The sequence below is a fragment of the Bactrocera dorsalis genome, chromosome 3, assembly GCF_023373825.1.
Source record: "Bactrocera dorsalis isolate Fly_Bdor chromosome 3, ASM2337382v1, whole genome shotgun sequence".
NCBI lineage: Eukaryota > Metazoa > Arthropoda > Insecta > Diptera > Tephritidae > Bactrocera > Bactrocera dorsalis.
The window spans coordinates 54,260,054-54,279,483 of record NC_064305.1 but is presented as its reverse complement, the minus strand read 5'-3'; the positions used below and the strand labels follow the sequence as shown (position 1 = coordinate 54,279,483).

General features: G+C 35.5%; 1 protein-coding gene across 1 annotated transcript; it reads right to left on the bottom strand.

The window, feature by feature from the left end:
- Positions 1 to 2,837: 2,837 nt before the first annotated feature.
- LOC105227661 (prophage side tail fiber protein homolog StfR) lies at positions 2,838 to 19,179 on the bottom strand. The gene is made up of 3 exons (XM_011207123.4): positions 18,117 to 19,179; positions 4,791 to 4,932; positions 2,838 to 3,953 (listed from the first exon to the last, which is right to left on the bottom strand). Exons 1-3 carry the CDS (start codon positions 18,155 to 18,157, stop codon positions 3,171 to 3,173), a joined length of 966 nt encoding a protein of 321 aa, XP_011205425.2. The 5' UTR covers positions 18,158 to 19,179; the 3' UTR covers positions 2,838 to 3,170.
- Positions 19,180 to 19,430: the final 251 nt, after the last annotated feature.

Below are 19,430 nucleotides of genomic sequence, written 5' to 3'. Positions count from 1 at the left end.
ATAAACATTGCGGTTGTTAGCCTACCAATTGTCACAAAATTTTTTATTACAAAAACATATGAACACGTTATTTTTAAACTGATTCATAACTGCAACTTCTTCTTTTATTTTGTGGGTATTCAAATACGGCGGCGAAGAACTGATAAGGAGCATGCTTGGCTTCTTTGTAGAATATGGTCAGGCGAAAGCATTTAAGACGATTGGAATTTAAGTATACTCTTCCCAATCGACAAAATGGGAGATCCCACAATCTGCGCCAACTACCGTGGGAAAAATTAAAGCCCTCCGTTAACAAACTGATTGGACCTTATCAGTGTGTGGCTTTAGGTCTGGAAAATCAGAAACTGACAAGTCACTCATCATCCCCGTCCTACTATATGGTACAAAGGCATGGATGATGACAACATCTGATGTGTCGACGTTATAAGTTTTCGAGAGAAAGGTTCTGCGGAAGATCTATGATATACGACGACATTGACATAGTTCAGCGAATGAAAAGACAGCGGCTGACTAGTCGTAGTCTGATTGGGTGGAAGCACTCCAGCTGTGAGAGTATTCAACCTATTACCTGGCAGGGGAAACAGAGGAAGATGATACTGTTCATCTTCATCGTCGTTTGTTTTTCGAAACAAATATTGGAAAAGAAAATGAATTAAACTCCCTTTCGGTAGACCAACCTTTGACCGGCTGTACTTACTGCATAAAAACCTTCTTGAAAACCTTAAACATCATTTTTTATATATTTGAAATCTTATATATTTAAATTTATTTAAATATATATAATCTTTGTTTATTTTTAATTTAAATTTACATTATGTCATATCGTTCTCACATCATAGTTTCACCGGTATTTATCAGTAAACATTTAATTTATATACACTATTATTTGAATATACAAAAGGTGTCATTATTAATATTTTCATATATAAATATATATATATATATATATGTAGGTAATACATATGTGCAATCATAGTTAAATCATACATTCACGAGTATAAGCAAAATAAAATTAGTAAACCTAATATACGAACAGAATAAGTGTATACATACATATAATCATATACAAAGGTGTAAAAACGTTTTATACGTTTGCTTATGCACTCATTCAGAATAATCATAGAGGTACAACTTTTCATTTAACCTTGTGAATATAGAGAATACAGACATAAATACAATGTGATGAACTCATACAAATCACCAAAATATATAATTCGTATATACTACTTTTTATTTGGCTAACAATGCAAAGAAATATCCTAAATGCAAGCTATTCCTGTTATATTTAGTCATTTAATAACTATTCCCAATAATCCTTGAGCTGTTGTGATTATGATTTGGTGTACGCAACAACGATTATCAAACTAATTTTTTAACAATTTTTGCATGGAAATTAAAGCTTTTTTTTCAATAATTTTCAGCGTTATTTATTTGCTATAAACCCGCTTCCCTCCAATGAACACACAAATGAGCTTAAATACACCCTGCGAGTTTCGTTCAAGCTCAGGTTCGTTGCTTAAGTCTTTCGTTTCGCTAATGCTGTTAACCAACAAAGCCAACCAGCCCTTGGCGAATAGTTAGCAACGCCGTCACACTGGCAGACCGAATGTGTATTTCGAAAGCCGCCACGCTTTCTCATCAGCGGTCTTTGTACTTTATTGTAACGGGGTTGCCACTGGTGGCAACAAAACACGGCTTAAAGTGGCCGAAGCAGCATTTCCATAGCTTAATATGCAATGTAAAATAATTTACTCGCTTCCTAGTATAACTAACAGCTCATACAGGTTTAAAAATTTAGAGTTTTGAAATATTTTGAAAACTTTAAAATCTTCTCTTTCTATGATTTCTGAAATTTGCTGGAAATATTATTTCAATATTGAAACGGTTTAACAATTTAGGCTCCTCTAGTTTGCTTCTAATGGCTCACAGTTTTTACTTAACGTTTCTTCTTCTTCTCCACCCAGCCCCAAGCAAAGAAGACAACACTGTTAGCTTTCGCTTAATAACTTTGGCTTCTTTATTATACTTCTCATTATTTCAACATATGCTTGTATTCTGTTACTACATAAATTTGTCCAAGTACAAGAGTATGCATACTACACAGACAACGCATACTCAGTAGTGCTGTATCTTAGAGATACAAATTGAATTTCGTATACGGTTTGCTTATTGTATCATTTCTGTATTTTTCTGGCTTCTTTGTCAAGCTCTTTGCTTAATTGATGCCAAAAAGGAGGAGCGCTTGGCAACGCACATGATACCGCATACAATTCTATATCACATTATTATGGAAAAATAGAAGTTATTTGTTTTTGTACAATACAATATTAAATTAAAAGGGAGCTTTTTTCTTGCCCAACAATCGTTTGTGCTGTCTCGACTCTACTTCTTTTTACTTTCGCTTTTCACTCATTTGTTTTTTCTCTTAGTGGTTTCCGGTTGCTACATAGTTCTCTTACAACTTTAGCTTTTTGTTTTTACTTGATCTATTTGTTTATTTTGTTTTCAGTGGTATATCGTTTAGTCATTTTCAATGATTTTGTTCTTTAAACTAAATATTTTTAAGCTACCTACTTCGCTTATACCCTACACACATAAAGTGTGCTATTATTTTGCATACAAACAGTTGACAGTGAACACCCGCGCATTATGTCCAAACAGGCACACAACACCAACGCCATCTTGGTCACATTACAAACGTTACCGATAGAGATTGTTATTTTTTAAACCGTATGATTTGTACGATCAAACATTCTTGGAACAAAAGACGTGTAAGTTGACTTTTTAAATGTGCTTGGATTTCTTTGAAGCTTTACAACTTTGGTTGCGTTTTTTATAATAGATATCACATTACCAATACCACCATATAATTTAAAAATCAACAATCTTTTTAATCCGAATATAGTAACCGTTAGTCTGGGCATAAGCGCAATAAGTGTACTGTCTTCGCAATCGCCTAACCCTATAACCGTAAAGAAACACAGAAATTATTAAATTATTACATAAAAACCCACATATAAGACCCCGCCCCCCCAAGAAAGAGACTGACTACCCTCCCTAACATAGTACCCCACCTAATACACTCGTTCAGTTTACGCACAACCCCTAGGGGATCGCTTGCTCCCTGCAGTCTGTGCATTTTCTGTTCACAGCTCCATGGCAGTTCATCTCTAAACGGGGCCAATATCACTTTGGTACCTAACGGTCAGGTAATGTGCCGCCTCTGTCATTTGTTCAAGGCAATGGTAGAGACCGTTCAAATGTCGCCGACAGCGTTTCGCCAATTCGGTAGCTTTGTCGGCGTTGGCGCTGGATGTGGCGGCTGCAGCGGCACGTGACTCGGTATCATCACTACCGCTTACGGACTCGGTGCTGCTTGGCTGATTGTCACTCTTATGGCTTTCCGACTCCATGCCCGAATCATTTTCATTTGAAATTTCACTCTCCGAATCACTTAGGTTGCATGCCGATGTGGTGGAAACAATCGAAGCCACCGAGGCAGTGGAGGGGCAACGATTGTGTCCTTTGACGCTTGCTGTACTGGTGGCGGCTGCGGTCGGTGCTGTTGCTGCTGCAGTGGCGTTCAAATTTGTTGCAGTAGCGTTTCTGCTGATTGCGGCAACGGCCTCTGTACTGCTAGTCACACTAACCGCATCCGATGCTTTGGAATCGTAACGCGAATACAATAGATTTTCCACTTCGGCGGTGCTTTGCTTTTCACTCCCGACACATTCGTCGTCTTCGGAATCGTCCTTTCCTGTCCAAAGCAGATCAGTCTTGAGCGCCTTCAACATGTTATAGAGATTGAAGAGCTCCGACGAGTTAAGGAACTCATGAACGTTCTTGGAGTGTGCAGCGCTGCGTTTGCCATGTGCGGCAGAATGTTGCATAGTGTGCTGATTGGCGGTGGAATTCTTGCCAGGTGCTGGTATAATATCTGTGCTATCACCGACCTGTGTACGGAAGAGCAGAAAATACATATGGGTGAGATGGGTATACATTTTAATGTTAATGATATATAAATTTCTATAGTGTATATATTTAATTAAATTTACATAAGTGTGTTGAAATATAAAAACATAACACAACAAGGAAGGGCTAAGGCTTGGGTCTAACCGAACATTTCATACAAACTCTTGCAACTTGGAAGGATCAAGGCTGGGGAAATACCTTCACGTGTTGGCATCAGTTTATACAGGGTTTTCCAATAAAAGTGATATGATTTCTTTACAACAAAACTCTCTATTTGTTAAGGATTAATTTCTTTTTTTTACTTTTTGCAGGAACGAAGTCGATGAACCCAGTTTTCGAGTACTTTTTCCACAAAATCAAGTCGTACGTCATGCTTAAAAGCTTGAATAGAGTCTGGTTTATTGCTCAGGTCAGAATTAGTCTCATGGTGTTAAAACTCACTGGAGGCCATTCCATGACACAATTTCTTGAAATATAGGAATTTCGAAATTTTCCTCGCAATAATTTTGTTGTTGCATGGGGTGTGTGGCACGTAGCTCCATCTATTTGAAGGTGAATGTAATGATTATTCATGAATAATCGACAGTTTTGTTCATTTGCCGCACCACTCAGATGAAAATTCAAGATGTTTACGGTGGTTCAATGATTCAAAAATACATATCATTTAAAATGGCCGAAACGACACTTTTAAATCATACCATACCTATTGGAAAACCCGTTATAATATTATGCTATGTAAAGTTTCTATTAAATCGGTCAAAAATTCCGATTCTCGTTACTAAAGTAAATGCAAATATTTTTTCAATGAAGGTACGAACCTGTCGATCCATTAGCAAGCATGGCACCAATATAGTGTCATCCATCACTTTAACGGTTTTCACAAATTTCTCCATAACATTGACAATACTATCCTTGGAGAATTGGGGCTCATCGTGACGCGCAATGCGACGTAGGCAGTTTCTGGAAATATGAAACAAAAGTCAAATTTAAATAACATAAATAAACCAAAGTGCGCAAAAATAATTATTTCTGAAACGAAATTTTTTTCTGAAACATGAATCTAGATTAGAAGAGCTAAGTATTCAATAATTAACCTTATACGCTATCGACACTTCACAGACAAACGAACATAAACCACAAAATCTGTATCAGCTAAAAGCTCATAAATACATCAGTCCGTAGATTTCGCGCATCAACAAGTGGAGCGTGCCAAGTTACTCGTCCCCTCAGAGATACTCGAGTCAGAATCACTAATGCTAAATTTAGAGTGTCCGCTTGTAGACAGCAAGTCTACCTGATTTGGTGGTTTATGCTTTGTTTTATCGCAAGCGTGTAACTGTATATACACGTGTGTTATAAAGGCTCGTTTGTTCAGCCCTCCGCTTAGGAAGCCTTCGTAGAAACCAAATCTTACTTTTTCGCCTACTCATGGACGTTGTCAGCGCTTAACTTGATGGAGCGTGCGCGCATTCGAAATGCCGAATTTGCTGTTTTTCTGCTATGGACTAACAAGCCTTGAGGCGCTCGGCTTCTTCGCTATTTCATTACTTTTATTGTTGTTGTGATCAAGTTGTATTCTATGCAAATGTGTTGGCATTCAAAGCGTGTTTAAAATAAGTCAAAGTCAGCATGACAAAGTATTAAAGAAGCTTTTACATATCACCCGTGAGGTTGACCATAGCCGAATTAATTATGTTTCAATTCAATGAATTGGTTGTTAACAAAAAGCCACTAAATTAGAGCTGACTTACCATCTTTCAGAACAATCTCAAACCCGCCTTTTCGTTTATTCTAATTTTAGCTTATCTTGCTTCATAATACTATGTACCAGAACAATAGTACTTTGTTTTTTTAATTCTTACAACAACAACAGCAGAGCAGCTCGCTCGCCATTGGCTGACTATTGAAAAAATTGGCGCACAACATTGAAATATTAAGTATTGCCGTTTATTTGCTGGCGTGTGTAGAAACTAGCCGTCAGGCTTGTCGCCAACAGCACCAAGTACAACTAGACAGCCATCAGTTGCGCCGTCGTTGTTCTCTAGCGTCCGGCTAATGTATGCGCACACAAACATACGCTTTGGATTAAAAATATTTAGCCTCGTGTGCTTTAATTTGAGCGCGACATTTCTAGTTTTGGGCAAACGCTTTCAATAGCCGCGAACCCGCAGCGATCGTGCTCGCAGACAGGTAGACACAGAACGCGTGTGTCGCTTAAACGGACAGATTGGCTTACATTGGCGTCATATGCATATACTTATATATCTTCATATCACATTTAATTCATAAGTCCAAATATTCGCTTCCTTTCGCATTAATTTAGGTATATGAGCAACTGAACATATACAAATACATACATACAAATACATATATACAAATGTATAATGTATATATATATTTTTGCTTTAAGTCGCACAGCCATACACGTGTCGCCTTTTGTTTTCGTTTTTGCGCTCTGCGAACACATAGAAATTTCCCGCTCGTGACTTTACGTCCGCAACGTACTGATGAGTTCACCCGTTGGAGTGCCTGCATGTGGGTGACGGCTGACACGCCCCTGAATATCACGGCGGAGCCAAGTGCTGGCCGAGCATTTGCGGCTGCAAATAAGTGCGAAAATTGCACGCGCACACACACAGCCGAACGCTTTATGGTGCCTACCGACGACACGCTCGGCATATTAATGAACCTGTCCGACTTGTGCGAGTTGTGCTGTGACAAAAAATTGACCGATTCACCTGAAAATTTATTATTCAGTAAGTGTGCCACGTTGCTCTGTACCCCGAAATGCACTGAGGGCCGAATAGTTAACGTTAGTACAAAGCATAGTCTTGTAGCGATGAGCTTAGTTAAGATGTTACGATTTCAAGGGTCAAAAAGTTGCTAGGAGAAATGAATTTCGTTGATGTGCTGAGGCAACATCAATGTTGGGCCTAACATTTTACAGGAAATGTTGAATGATGAATGAAAAATCAAATACTGCGCATTTGTAAGTCTATGAGTTAATTTGAATATTATCGCGTAAATTACATACGCTTCGGCTAATTCATGTTCGTAAATATGTTTCTAATTTCGTGGGTTTCCCTGAATTGCTGAATCTAAATTAGTAGTTTCTTATCACAACCAATAATTGGCTAATCTCGAAACTTAATATACAAAGTAAAAAAATGTCAATATACATATAAATGTATTATATATAGCATATGTGTATATGAAAAAATATATGTGGCTTCCATATCATAAATACGTAAGTATGTCAGTAGGTACAGTAGTCTATGCAAATGTTTGTATGTGCGTGCACTTGAATCAGAACCATTGACAGCTGTACAAGTGCAATCACTCCGATTTATTATTTTATAGTGGTCTATTAATTTGTATTAGTTTTTGTTGGCCGCAGCAAAGTTCGCCTTGGCTGGTCGTTAATTTGGTGGCGAGCCAGTGCTGAGCTTTATGCGTAATTTTTTATGGTTTCCTTGTGCTCATTAAATTTGCAAATCAAAATAAAGCGCACAAATATCAGATAAACGCTAACTTGTTGTGGTTGACGTTTTAGTAAGAAAGGTTGAATTTCGTTTAGATATCGATGGATTGAAAACATTTGAACTAGAAATATGCATATTTTCGCAAATATATTAACAAACAAAAAATATAAGCAATAAAAAACGAAAAAACATCAACTTCGGTTATACCCCTCGCAAATTCAAAATATCTCTGTAATGAAACTGTATAATTTCTAATGTCTCCGACGTCTCTTTCTGTGTGTTACAAACTTCATGCCAAACCTAATGTGCCCAGTTCAAGTTATAAATATGCATTAACACATCTGACATGAGAGGCCTTTTTTTGGAATAGACAGCACTTTGTTAAATTGAATGGCCTTATAACTTATAATAAATACTAAATAGTCAGTGACTTTAATTCGTCTATATACATTTTTTCCATATTTCTAGGCTTTCTTAGAAAAATTTTCTGATATTTTAAGCACTTTATTTATTTTTTGCTATTATTCATCGCAAATTCGGAATATTAACCGCCAAAAATTAATAGAAATGCGGAAATATCTTCAAAAGAAGTACATCATTCTTTTGTTGCGAAAGACAATAACAGATCGAAGCGCAATGCGGTATACATGTGTCACCAACCGGTGTACCACTTATCTTAGAATAGAGTTGATCACTTTTAATGAAACACATATCGTCAGCTAAAATGCAAAACAACGTAACCAAAAATCGAAAATGAGTTTTTTACTGCCTACGATTCACTATATTATATCACAGATGTATGTACATGTAGCATGAAATTTTCGGCTCTCGCTGTCAGATATAACCAATATACATACATATGTGCATATAACCATTTTATAACCACACTCATAATTTGTTTTAATATGCGTGGTTTCTATTATATCGTTTTTCTTTCGTCTGTAATCTTATGAAAAGTTATGTTACGTTATTTTGAATTTTAGGTGACGATATGTGTTTCCTTCATTAGGTTCATTGTACGAAAAAACAGGGTGAGAAGTTTTCTTTCGGCTTTTTGAGAAAGTGCTACGTGAACGCCACCACGATACATATGTCGCCATGCATTGGGCGTTTCACAGAAATTCATGAAATTTAGAGGCCACCATCATGCCGCCTAAGACCCACTATCGAATAGAAAGGCATCCAATTGGCCAATCAGCTGTTGAGCGTCTACATCTGTCACTGATCGTACACACGCTATGACCACGCGTCCACACCGTGACATCCAAGACAACCTATATACAGCGCTCTTGTGTGTGCTCCCACCCTTGTTTTAACTATAGAACTGCTTTAACATTTCCAAAAACGCGCGCTGAAGACATAATTTGGGCAACGCGTGTACTCTTCTTCTTCTTCTCACTCTTCCATCGCTCCCTTAATTTTAAGAGTGTAAACTTACAACTTGTTTATATTTGTTATTGTATTGTGTATAATAGAAAGCCAAAGGGAATAGAATGAAAGAGAGCTCTCTGCTTGTGTTTGCCCATAACCTAAGCATGGATTTTTCCGTGGTCACGCGGCTGGTTCGTGCAACTCCAGACATCAGCACGCCAGCGGTCCAGTCAGCTCAAGAAGCGTGTGTGTTATCTACACAGAAATATACACATGATTTAGAACCGGCGAAAACGCGTGAGTGTTAAGGTGTCTCTAATCATTCATGCAGGCATTAAAACGTTCATATATACATACATACTTACATGTACATATGCATGTAGGCATGTAAAATTGTTTGTAAGAATAAGTGAGCAACGTACTACTGGAATTTGAACGTCGGGGATACCGGCAAGAAAAATATTTGTTGTATATGTTTGTTACGTACACATGTGCACTTTTAGTCAAGTGTGAGTAATCTTTAGGGTGGGGCTTTGATGTCTTCACACTCCTTTACTAAGCCATTTATGGGCTCTTACTATTTCTTATCTAATCGATTGTCTGGCGGTGATATTAAATACTTGTAGTTTTATATTGAACAACTAAAACTACATAACTGTATGTATAAATAATTAAGTTTATTTCTGCTGACAAGTGGATTCATACAAACATACTCATGCTCACAAGTAAAGACAAATTTCGCACAGAGTTCAACTAATTCATTGAACTCTTCTTGAAATGTTCAATTAAATATATTTTCTTATCAGCCCAGTATAAACGAATACATATACATACATATATACATACTTATGTACACGCCTTTTCTTGGTTCTGGCTTTTATGACATTTTTTTATTTAATTATAGTTAATTACCATATTCTATATTGCAATTAATTAAAAGTGTGATTTATTGATCTAAATATTGACCCAATATAAGCAGAAAATGATTAAATTTGCATTTGTGAATATTTTTATAAACCAAATTTATAGCCGATTTAAGGGGTAAGGGTTAATCATAATTTTCGAAAAATCGCTTTTTGAATTCTCTTAAAGTCGAATATGCTAGAAATATTATTTGAATGTTTGGAGTAAATCCAGCAAAATTTTTTTAAATCATTCGATAGTTAGCAAAGGATTTGTTGGATGGTCACCGCAAGGAGCTTTGATTAGAACTGGATCAACACAAAAGACCACTACTTCTAAATTATTATTTTTATTCAAATTTCTCTCAACTCAAAACTTTATTTAATCGTATATGCTTTTACTTTTATAAAACAAAATTATTAAAAAATAACAACAATGCAAAAAATAAACAATTAAAATTGTAATTTTTTCCAGTCTCTAACTAATCTAACCCCTTAAAACCATGAATTTAAACATTCAATATAACATTAAAGTGGTCGTGGCAAGTATATGTATATGTATGTATCTTGGTTGCGGATGTGTACATATGTATGTATGTATTTATTTTTTGGGATATAAACTATAAAAGCTGATCGTATGTTCAAGAATACCACGCCACAAGTCAGGCCACCATATCATTGTAAAAAGTTCATACATATATAGAAATTATGTATATACATTTACAATGTATGTACGAATGAATTGACAAAAGTAAAATCTCCTGTTATAAATAACTGACACCACTTACTTCAACTATTTCACTATAAAATGCATTTGTCACATATATATGTATGTACATATATACATACTATAGCAATTATACCCGCATGTTTATATGTATGTAGTTGTACCGCTTTGTCCCCAAGTCTGTTGCGGTATGTCTCAATTTTGTTGCACAAACAAAGCGCAATTGTATTTCTCACTTAGCAGCTACTTAAAGAGGAGCATCAGGTGATAATCAGGCCATCTGTGCTATATTTTATACCCCACATATACATCTCTACATACATACATATATATGTAGTAGGTGTTAGCTTGGGCTGGCGTGTCAACATATTGACAAAAGTGCATCTTTTAGCGCTAAAATAAAAATAAATTACTAATCGAGAAAACAAAGCGATCATTACAAGCAAAAGTGAGCGTCAACTTGGCATTTAGCCAACGCGAGGCAAGCAGGGATGCCCTCTAATACCAATATAATGATATTGCAAATAAAAATCTTGTTGCAATAAAAGTTGTTGTTAAGTGAAAACAAAGAAAACAGGGTTCAATGCGCAAAACATCTGCGGTAGGTTGACTGCAAAAAAGCACACGAAAGAGAGCAATAAAGTTTGTGCTAAATATCTTATAAGCATTATTTAGGATAGGAATAAAGAGTTTATGTAGCAATACTTTCAAGCTAAGGTCCAGAGTGTCTGGGGTACATTAAAACTGGTGTAACTTGTGAACCCAATTACAATAAATAAATGAAATTGTTTTAAAGTGTATTGAGGAGCAAAATTGACTGAGTTGCCTTAGAATTGCCAAAAATCTAAAATGAAATTTACACTGAACTAATCATATTTCTGAAAAATTTCAGATATTCTTCATTAAATACATTTCTCTCTTAAGCCAAAACTTTTTGTTTTCAAACATTTTAATATTTTCGGTACTTTTAGATTTCACCCTTTTAATTAGTAAATATTGGCCAGTAATCGGCGTTACACTGACTCTAATTACGCAGGTATGACATTCACCTACAAATATACATTTAAATATGTATTATTTATAGGCATGTGGCACATGCCTTTACTAAGCTCAAGTGTATGTACCAGCAGCTGTAATTTACAAGATCGCTTGAAACAATTCCAACTAATTGTTCTCTCATGTATATTTATCTTTAGATATTAATTATTGTGCGCTTGCAATTAAAACTCAAGTTTATTACCACTAGAAACGTGGCTATTCATATTGCAAATACGAGTTAACTTAACAGAGTAGTTGAAAAGTAAGTTGATGTGCTATTAAGTAGAATTTCAGCTACCGGTTTTATCTTACGAATCGACTTATATTCTTAAAGCTTCAAATAATTATCTGCTATTGCGGAAACTTTTCAAAGCACTAATCAATATTTACAAATATTCATGCATATGCATACATGGAGGTATGTATGTGGGTACTTCTGGAAAACTTTGCGGAGTTATTTTCCATCAGCTGATTCAGGTGTGTGTCACTTTCTTGTTATTCTCGAACACGATAACCAGGCTGCATAGTTCTGAGCACCCCTTCGAGTACTATAGAGCATAATTCCAAATAAATATTTCTATGTACATATATAAGATACGTATTCGTTTCCTTTATTCCAGCTAAATCGCCAGTTATGAAAATTGATTAGCAAGACAGCTCGCTTGTCGCGAGCGCACATTTAATGCTTTATCCACAATAAATATGTACGTATGCATACTCATACATACACTTGAATATACATATATACAGAAATTTTTTATTTATAACGGACTTAAATTAAGATCTAGCTAGTAACTAGTATGACGTCTGCTTACTAAGTTTTATGAACACATTCATCATTGCGAGAGCCGGTGATTTATTTCTAGAACTACCCAAGCTGGTGACATGGAATTCAACAATGGAAATTATAGGCGGGTAGGGGTAGGCAGTAATACCCTTAATTGAATGAATTACTGTCATTTAGACACATTCACACTGCAATTCAAAAAGTATGCGATTTTCTGCGCTTGCACTCATAGTGGAACTCAAATTAGTCTGTTTGCTAAACGAAATTTTCTGGAAGCTCAAAAATAATGTCCACGCGAATATCAAATCATATGCTTGAAACTGATATGTGTGCCAAGATAAGACTGCAAAGGCAAACAGTTATTAAAGTATTTTTTCAATACTTTTTTGTTTATTTTACCAACTGTAAAGTCATACATGGACAAATGTATGAATTTTGCCTAAACAAATACTATCCCGAAAAGATATTAAATGAAGTATAATTTATATTTAAAATAGTTGCAGGTGGCTTTAACAACGAAATTTCGTATTTGTACACAACCATATCTCCTCACTTACTGCTTTCTAATACCCTACCGGCTTTTGTATTTCAATGCCACCAAATTTGAGTTACGTGTTCCCGCATCACCTAAGCGCCCTCTCCCAAATGAAGAGCAATTCACTAATAAAACAAACTGAAACCACATACGTAATTCACAATACCCGACCGAAACCTTACACCCATGTTCCCCGCACTCGCCTAATCGAATCACTTTCACAGTCACCTTGCAACTTGCACACAGAGCATAAGAAAGAACCACGCCATATTTTCAGCCAATCGGAACATTCAAAAATATACCCCATACCCCGCCGGTTGCGGATGAATTGCACACTCGACGAATCGCTAAATGTCTTCGTAGCCATCGTCTCAAACGAAGTTGCTTATGTCTACCGACATTTAAGCAGAAAGCTTGGGGAATTTTTTAATTGAATGGGAAGCTTTTGTGTCCAAAACATTATATGTATGTACATATGTACATATATGAACTGAACCGAAGTTACACAACAGCCTTAAAGAGTTGCTTGAAGAAAGAGAAATGCTGATACCCGCAGAAATCGAAAAGCTGTTGAAGGCACAATTTTATCACGGCTTCAGGGGTCATGTCAGTCGGGTTGTATTTGCACCAGTTACTGCTATATCATGATAGTCGCACATAGCTACATTGATATCACGGAGTTGGGTATGTACATACATACATATGTTTACTATCCCATCGAAAAATGGGCTACCACATGCTTGTGTACGATAAGCAAATTCTGCGACATGCCATCACACCATCGTGCCGAATTAACGCCGGCAACTACCTTCCCGGCTTTTTCACGCTTTTATCTTTGCGCAAATGTCAGTCATGCGCATTGCGGATGTAGAATACCACATGAAAATCGCCTGATTTTCAGTATAACCTATTAAAAACAAAAACAAACGAAGAAGCTACCAGAATGTTTAGGGAGAACCATTGAAAGTAGAAGAGAGGTTTGACACAAGTCCCGAATACGCGAATTGTCAATGGTCGACGTAATGAGCTTACGAGTATGGCCAAATTGACTTGCGAATATTGAATTTACTCTCTTGCTACTCTTGCTATTCACACCCAGCACTTTGCTCACCGTTACTGGTTTTGTGGGCTGGGCCGGTTTTGCCCCAATTGATTGCAAACGGTCGTACGAAAGTGTAAGCTTAAGAGAACGCAAGCTCATCGAAGAGTCGGCCGAAATTAAGGGAACATATTTTTATCTGCGGCAGCGTTTGTTTGATAAAGAAAATGTGATGCATATGCATATCTAAAAATATGCACTCCTCACATATATTTGTATATACATCTCTACATATATATGCATGTATGTCTATACATTTGCACAGGTACTTTTTTGTGATAGGTTATGTAGGTTAAAAAGACAGCACTACGCTGGGAAATAAATTATTGTAAAACAATAAATATATAATAACACAAAAAAAAAAACTATATAAAATGCATCAATTATGTATATTTATATTGCATTTTTTATTGATAGCGCTGCGAAATCTTGAATAGTTACATTAATTTAATTGTTAAGTTAGTACCAAGATGAAATGATATATTGTCTGTTAATAAAAATAATCGAGTAGTTACTTAAAAGTCACAACTATCCTCATCCACCAAACCCAAAGAACCCCAATTTTTTATTTAGTTTAGAAGTACCGTTTCCACGTTAGTCGGATCTACGTAACTGGAACGGCTCCAGATTTTTATACGGCCAAGTACTGTCAACCCGACAACATTCCTCCTAATTACTTCAGCATTGTTTTTTGCCCCTACAGGAATAACAACCCGATTTTTTGGATCGGTAGTGGTTTATAGAACGCATTAGCACTAACAGGAGTTTATTTTAAAAGACTTTATTAGTAGCGGAAACCGATAATTAGGTTGTACTCTAAACTATTTCGTTAGTAAGCGATAAAAACTTTATGCCAATAAATTGGCATCCTACTTAACTACCAATAAATCTACTTAAATAGTTATCTTGACAATTTAACAGTAATAAAATTTATTTTACAGTATTTGAATTCAATTGTAGTCCTCTGCATTCTAAGTCTTATTTTGTCATATTTAGTATAGCTATATTTAACACTCTACAAAATACGTATGTATTTACCCTTTTTTGCACTAAACAAAATGTTATTACATTGACAGTAATGAAGTTTAAAAACTCGCCTGCTGAAGGCAACAAAGCCACCAAAAGCGTCTACTTAAATCGAAAAAATCAGTTTGTTAGGTTAATATTTGCGAAGTTGGGCAATTTCTCACAGGCAGGCAGACATACAGCAACACGATTGCTTTATTTGCTGTTGTAATTTTAATGCTTTTGTTACGAAGTCGCACCAAGCTTTTTTGTCCATTCATTTTTCTTCACGCACTACGAAATCGGCCATAACAAAGGTGTACGTAAAAGAAAATAAATGTAGGTAATGTAAGTAGTTTTTATTTGGAACTCTTGTGTACGAATTCGTGGCTGTAGAAAATGCAGGCGTGTGTGTGCCCAAGGTGCAAATATACGTGCATATAAAATACGTATACTCCCATATATTCGAGTGCAAGTTCATGCACGACCTTCGGTTTATTCGTATGAACTTATGAATTCTGTGTCACAAATTTAGTTTTTGTCTAGTTGTCTACATAATCAAATAACCATTTATATTGATAAATATTTAATTTCAGTATTTTAATTGAAATGATTCATTGTTTTCATGAGTAATGTGAAGTTGGCGCCGACTAACGCCTATCTTAAAGCTTTTACTGATAGTAAATGTAAATCACCGATCAATATCGATTACTATGATAGATGGATGACATTTTCCGGGTGGAATGATAATCCAAATTTAATTTAGATTCTACAATTTGAGGTGACATAAGCGTACAAGCGCATAATGTTAACCATTGAGGCACTGGTTGATTCAGTATAAATTTAGAACTATATACATATGTATTTATGCAGAAATAGCGGCAAAGTGAAAGTGAAATGTTTATAAGCACACAGTCGGCAACAGCAAAGGAAAAATCGGATACACAAAATTTTCAAAAAGCACTTTTGAATGAGAATGCTAAATAATTTCCAATATGGAGCATATTTGCATAACAGGTGTGTGTATGTATGTATATTAAAGCACCCTAAATGTACAAGTAGTCCATCAGAAATCAGAAAACAAACCGGGCCCAAAAAAGTAGTTAAATAAAGTAAGCTTCAAAAAATATTGATTCCCACAAAGAAATATGAAAATTGTTAAAATCAAACATGAGTAACCATAACAAACTAAACACGAGTAAAACTTAGAAATCAGCTGTTTTCGTTTGCGTTTTCTTCTTCTTGTGACTCATATGATTTCGAAGCGTATCTCTTCTAAGCACATTTTTCAGCACTCACGAAGTTTTTCTATTTAACAGACATGAAATGTATACCAGCACAAAAATTTTAGATTTGTGTAATGTATTGGATCATTCTTGTATAGTGAAGCAAGAATGGGAAAAATTATTAAAATATAGTAACGATATAAAATTCGAATAAAACCTGACTCCTAACATTATTTAATATTTGAAATAATTAACTGTTATCAATTAACATTAAACCGCAGTAAAGCTAATCTTAAACATACTTGTATTTTCTAGCTTAAGTTCCTAAAACTGGAAATAATTGTAAAAAAATTACTTAAACAAATAAGAATACCAGTATATATAATATATATTGGATAAACTATATTGTCCTTAAAATCTGTTTTCACGTGAAAGTGTGATTAAATGAACACTGTATACGTATTGGTACAAGCCCATATGAGCGACAAAAAGTTCTCATTTATTCTTTGAATGCAATAGTTAATTGGAGAATCAGTTTAGGCAGAACAGATACATTTACACAAACATATATGTATTCATATATGTATATAAAACTATACAGTATACTCCGGATAACTGCACAATTTTTCGTTCAATAAACCGGGAAAGCAAGTAACTGATACTCGTTAATTGCACATTCATTTTTAGTAATGATATTTAAATAATATTTTTTAAATAATAGGGTAAAAGATATAATCAAGAAAAACAACGTACATCCAACTCTCTTTTTACACGGTAGATACGTTCCTCAGAAATCCGTGTAAAAAAAGAGTTGGGTGTATATTATATTTAGAGATCATTCCAATAAAAATAAAACTTAAGGAACAAACTTGTTCATACAATTGTATACATATGTGCAGTACTTGCTTTCGAAAATTAAGAGATCCTTGCTAATATTTTTGAAATGTTAATTGAAAAAGTCTAATGTTTTTTGTATATTGTTCAATAATTCATACAAAGACTTGTTTTCAGACTAAAATACTGAAGTTCTTGGCATGCCAGATTTTTAACTAAAGCCTTTAATCGTAGGAAACTGAAGGTATATTTTTTCAATAACACTTATCTTATCACCTATCTTTTTCAATTACGCGGCGAAACCATTTAAATGGGTTCAATTATGCGGAAAAATTTACCCGTATTTTGTATATATTGTTTTGACAGATCCGGTAGTTCAAATAAGCGGTAAAATCAATTGGCCGGGGGTCAATTAAGCTGGGGATACTGTACTAAATAAATTTAGTACAATGAGCTCTCCGGCATTGGGCACTTCGGCACATTACCGCCTCATGCGATAATCATTCCGTACTCATATGCTACGTACGTCACAACGTGGCGTGGTATCTAACTGATATACATATGTGTACGTACATACGTGTAGGTATATCATTTATGTGAAGAGCGTGTATTTTATTGAGGAATGGTGACGGCAACACGCACCGACATCATGTTCATTCAACACTTTTGTGAGATACATTTGTGTGTATGTATGACGGCAAGGTTTGCTAAAGAGACTTAGCACATACTGAGAGCGTTTAAGATACATACATACATACAGATAGACAGCCGTTAATAAAGATTCAAATACTTTTAAGCGATTAATAAATCTGAGAGGTGGGAGGTAAATAAATATCTCAGTTCCCACTGGCCAACACCCGCACAAACATTCGTGTGTGTGTATGCATATGCATCCCGTTGACCTTAAGCGCCTAACTTTGATAAATGCAGCGCGCCTTTCGTTTTCACTGACATCTTCTGATTTAACAAGCGCGTTTGTTGTGGTTTTTTAGTTGTCATGAGTGATGATGACCCTACCACGAGTACAGGGATTGATAATTACAGGGGTATCAAGTCAGCAAATCGGAGATGTGCAAACTTTTAGAGAAAAACATGCCCACAGACATATTTCCAATTTGTTATAGTGATTGACACCTACCGACTATTCTCCAATTTGGACATCTCTCTGTAGGCGCTCATTTTGTTGTATTTATTGTAGTTGTATTTTGAATTGTAATAAAGCTGCACTCGTTGTTGTAGGGCAAAAATCGGGCGTTTTGCGGTTGCAATTATTTGATATTCCCGTACGTTTTATTAACTTTACACAATGCGAAAGGCTTTGCTGCACTTTTTGGCTTTTTGCTTAAAATTCGTTTTTGGTAAAACTTCATAAAATCACGCCACCATTTGTTTTTGATTTGATAATTTTGCTGTTGCTTTGCAGCGCTTTCGTTGACGTTGTGTGTCAGACTACAAAATCCAATTCGATTCACTTGACACTTTCACTTGGGCCTTCTCAGCCAATTTTGTGTAAATCAGACAAAATGTTAACAGTTTTTGTTGGAACGAACTACCGATTTTAAACAATTGGTAACCGAATTAACATACGCACGATTTATTCGTAAAGAGAAAATTTGGAAGTTCAGCAAAACACAAAATTTCGTATTTTTTAATATTTCTATCAAATTTTATGAAACTTCTCGTTGTGCTTTTAAGCACGTTACTTTTTGAGTTTCGATTAGATGCGTTGGAATTGGTTGCACGAATATATGGAGTATGAGTCTCAGCTGACCGCAGTTGATTCTCCGGTGCTTTTGTTTTGCTTTTCAATTGTTGTAGCTTTTGACAAGATTTTTATGCTGACGCTCACACACTGGTTTTGCTGGTGGAAACGACTTTGTGCGGATTACGAAATAATCACCAAATAAACTGTATGTAAACTTTTGACAAAATAACATTTAATTATTTTTCTTGTTCTTTTCAATTGGTTTTTTATGCTTTCTTTTCGAACGACTCTTCGACGTTGCAGGAAGTTGTACTTTTCTTTTTGTTCAATACTGTTGCGAAAATTCACAAAATATGTGCTCCTTTATGTGCAAAAACTTTGAAAATATATTCAAGTTGAAACCTCTAAAAAAAGAACACCGAATGTACAAGTATCTGGTAGATACAAACAACCACGACGACCGAGCGCTACTTCACAAATGACATCCGACCAAAACATGAGTCAACTTTTGTATAGGCGGGAGAGCACTTTGCCGAATAGAGTATATTGCAACGGCGCTGCTTCGGGCGCTCAGCTATAGCAAAAGCAACAACGTCGTTGTATGGTAGCGAGAGTAAAAGAGAAATAGATTTAGTATAAATTAGTAGAATGCAAATTTTGATCTTAAAATGTTTCTGCTAATATAGATAAAGTTATGCTTAAGCTTTCAGGATCCAGTTTAGGTTATTTTTAGTTTCGATATTTAGT

Bases quoted from the DNA above. Each gene is read 5' to 3' on its own strand.
- LOC105227661 (XM_011207123.4), bottom strand. From the start codon at position 18,157: ATGAGCGCCTACAGAGAGATGTCCAAATTGGAGAATAGTCG. The intron at 4,933-18,116 runs GTAGGTGTCAAT...TCATATTTCCAG, and splicing joins TCCAAATTGGAGAATAGTCG to AAACTGCCTACGTCGCATTG. The intron at 3,954-4,790 runs GTTCGTACCTTC...TTCCGTACACAG, and splicing joins GCTTGCTAATGGATCGACAG to GTCGGTGATAGCACAGATAT.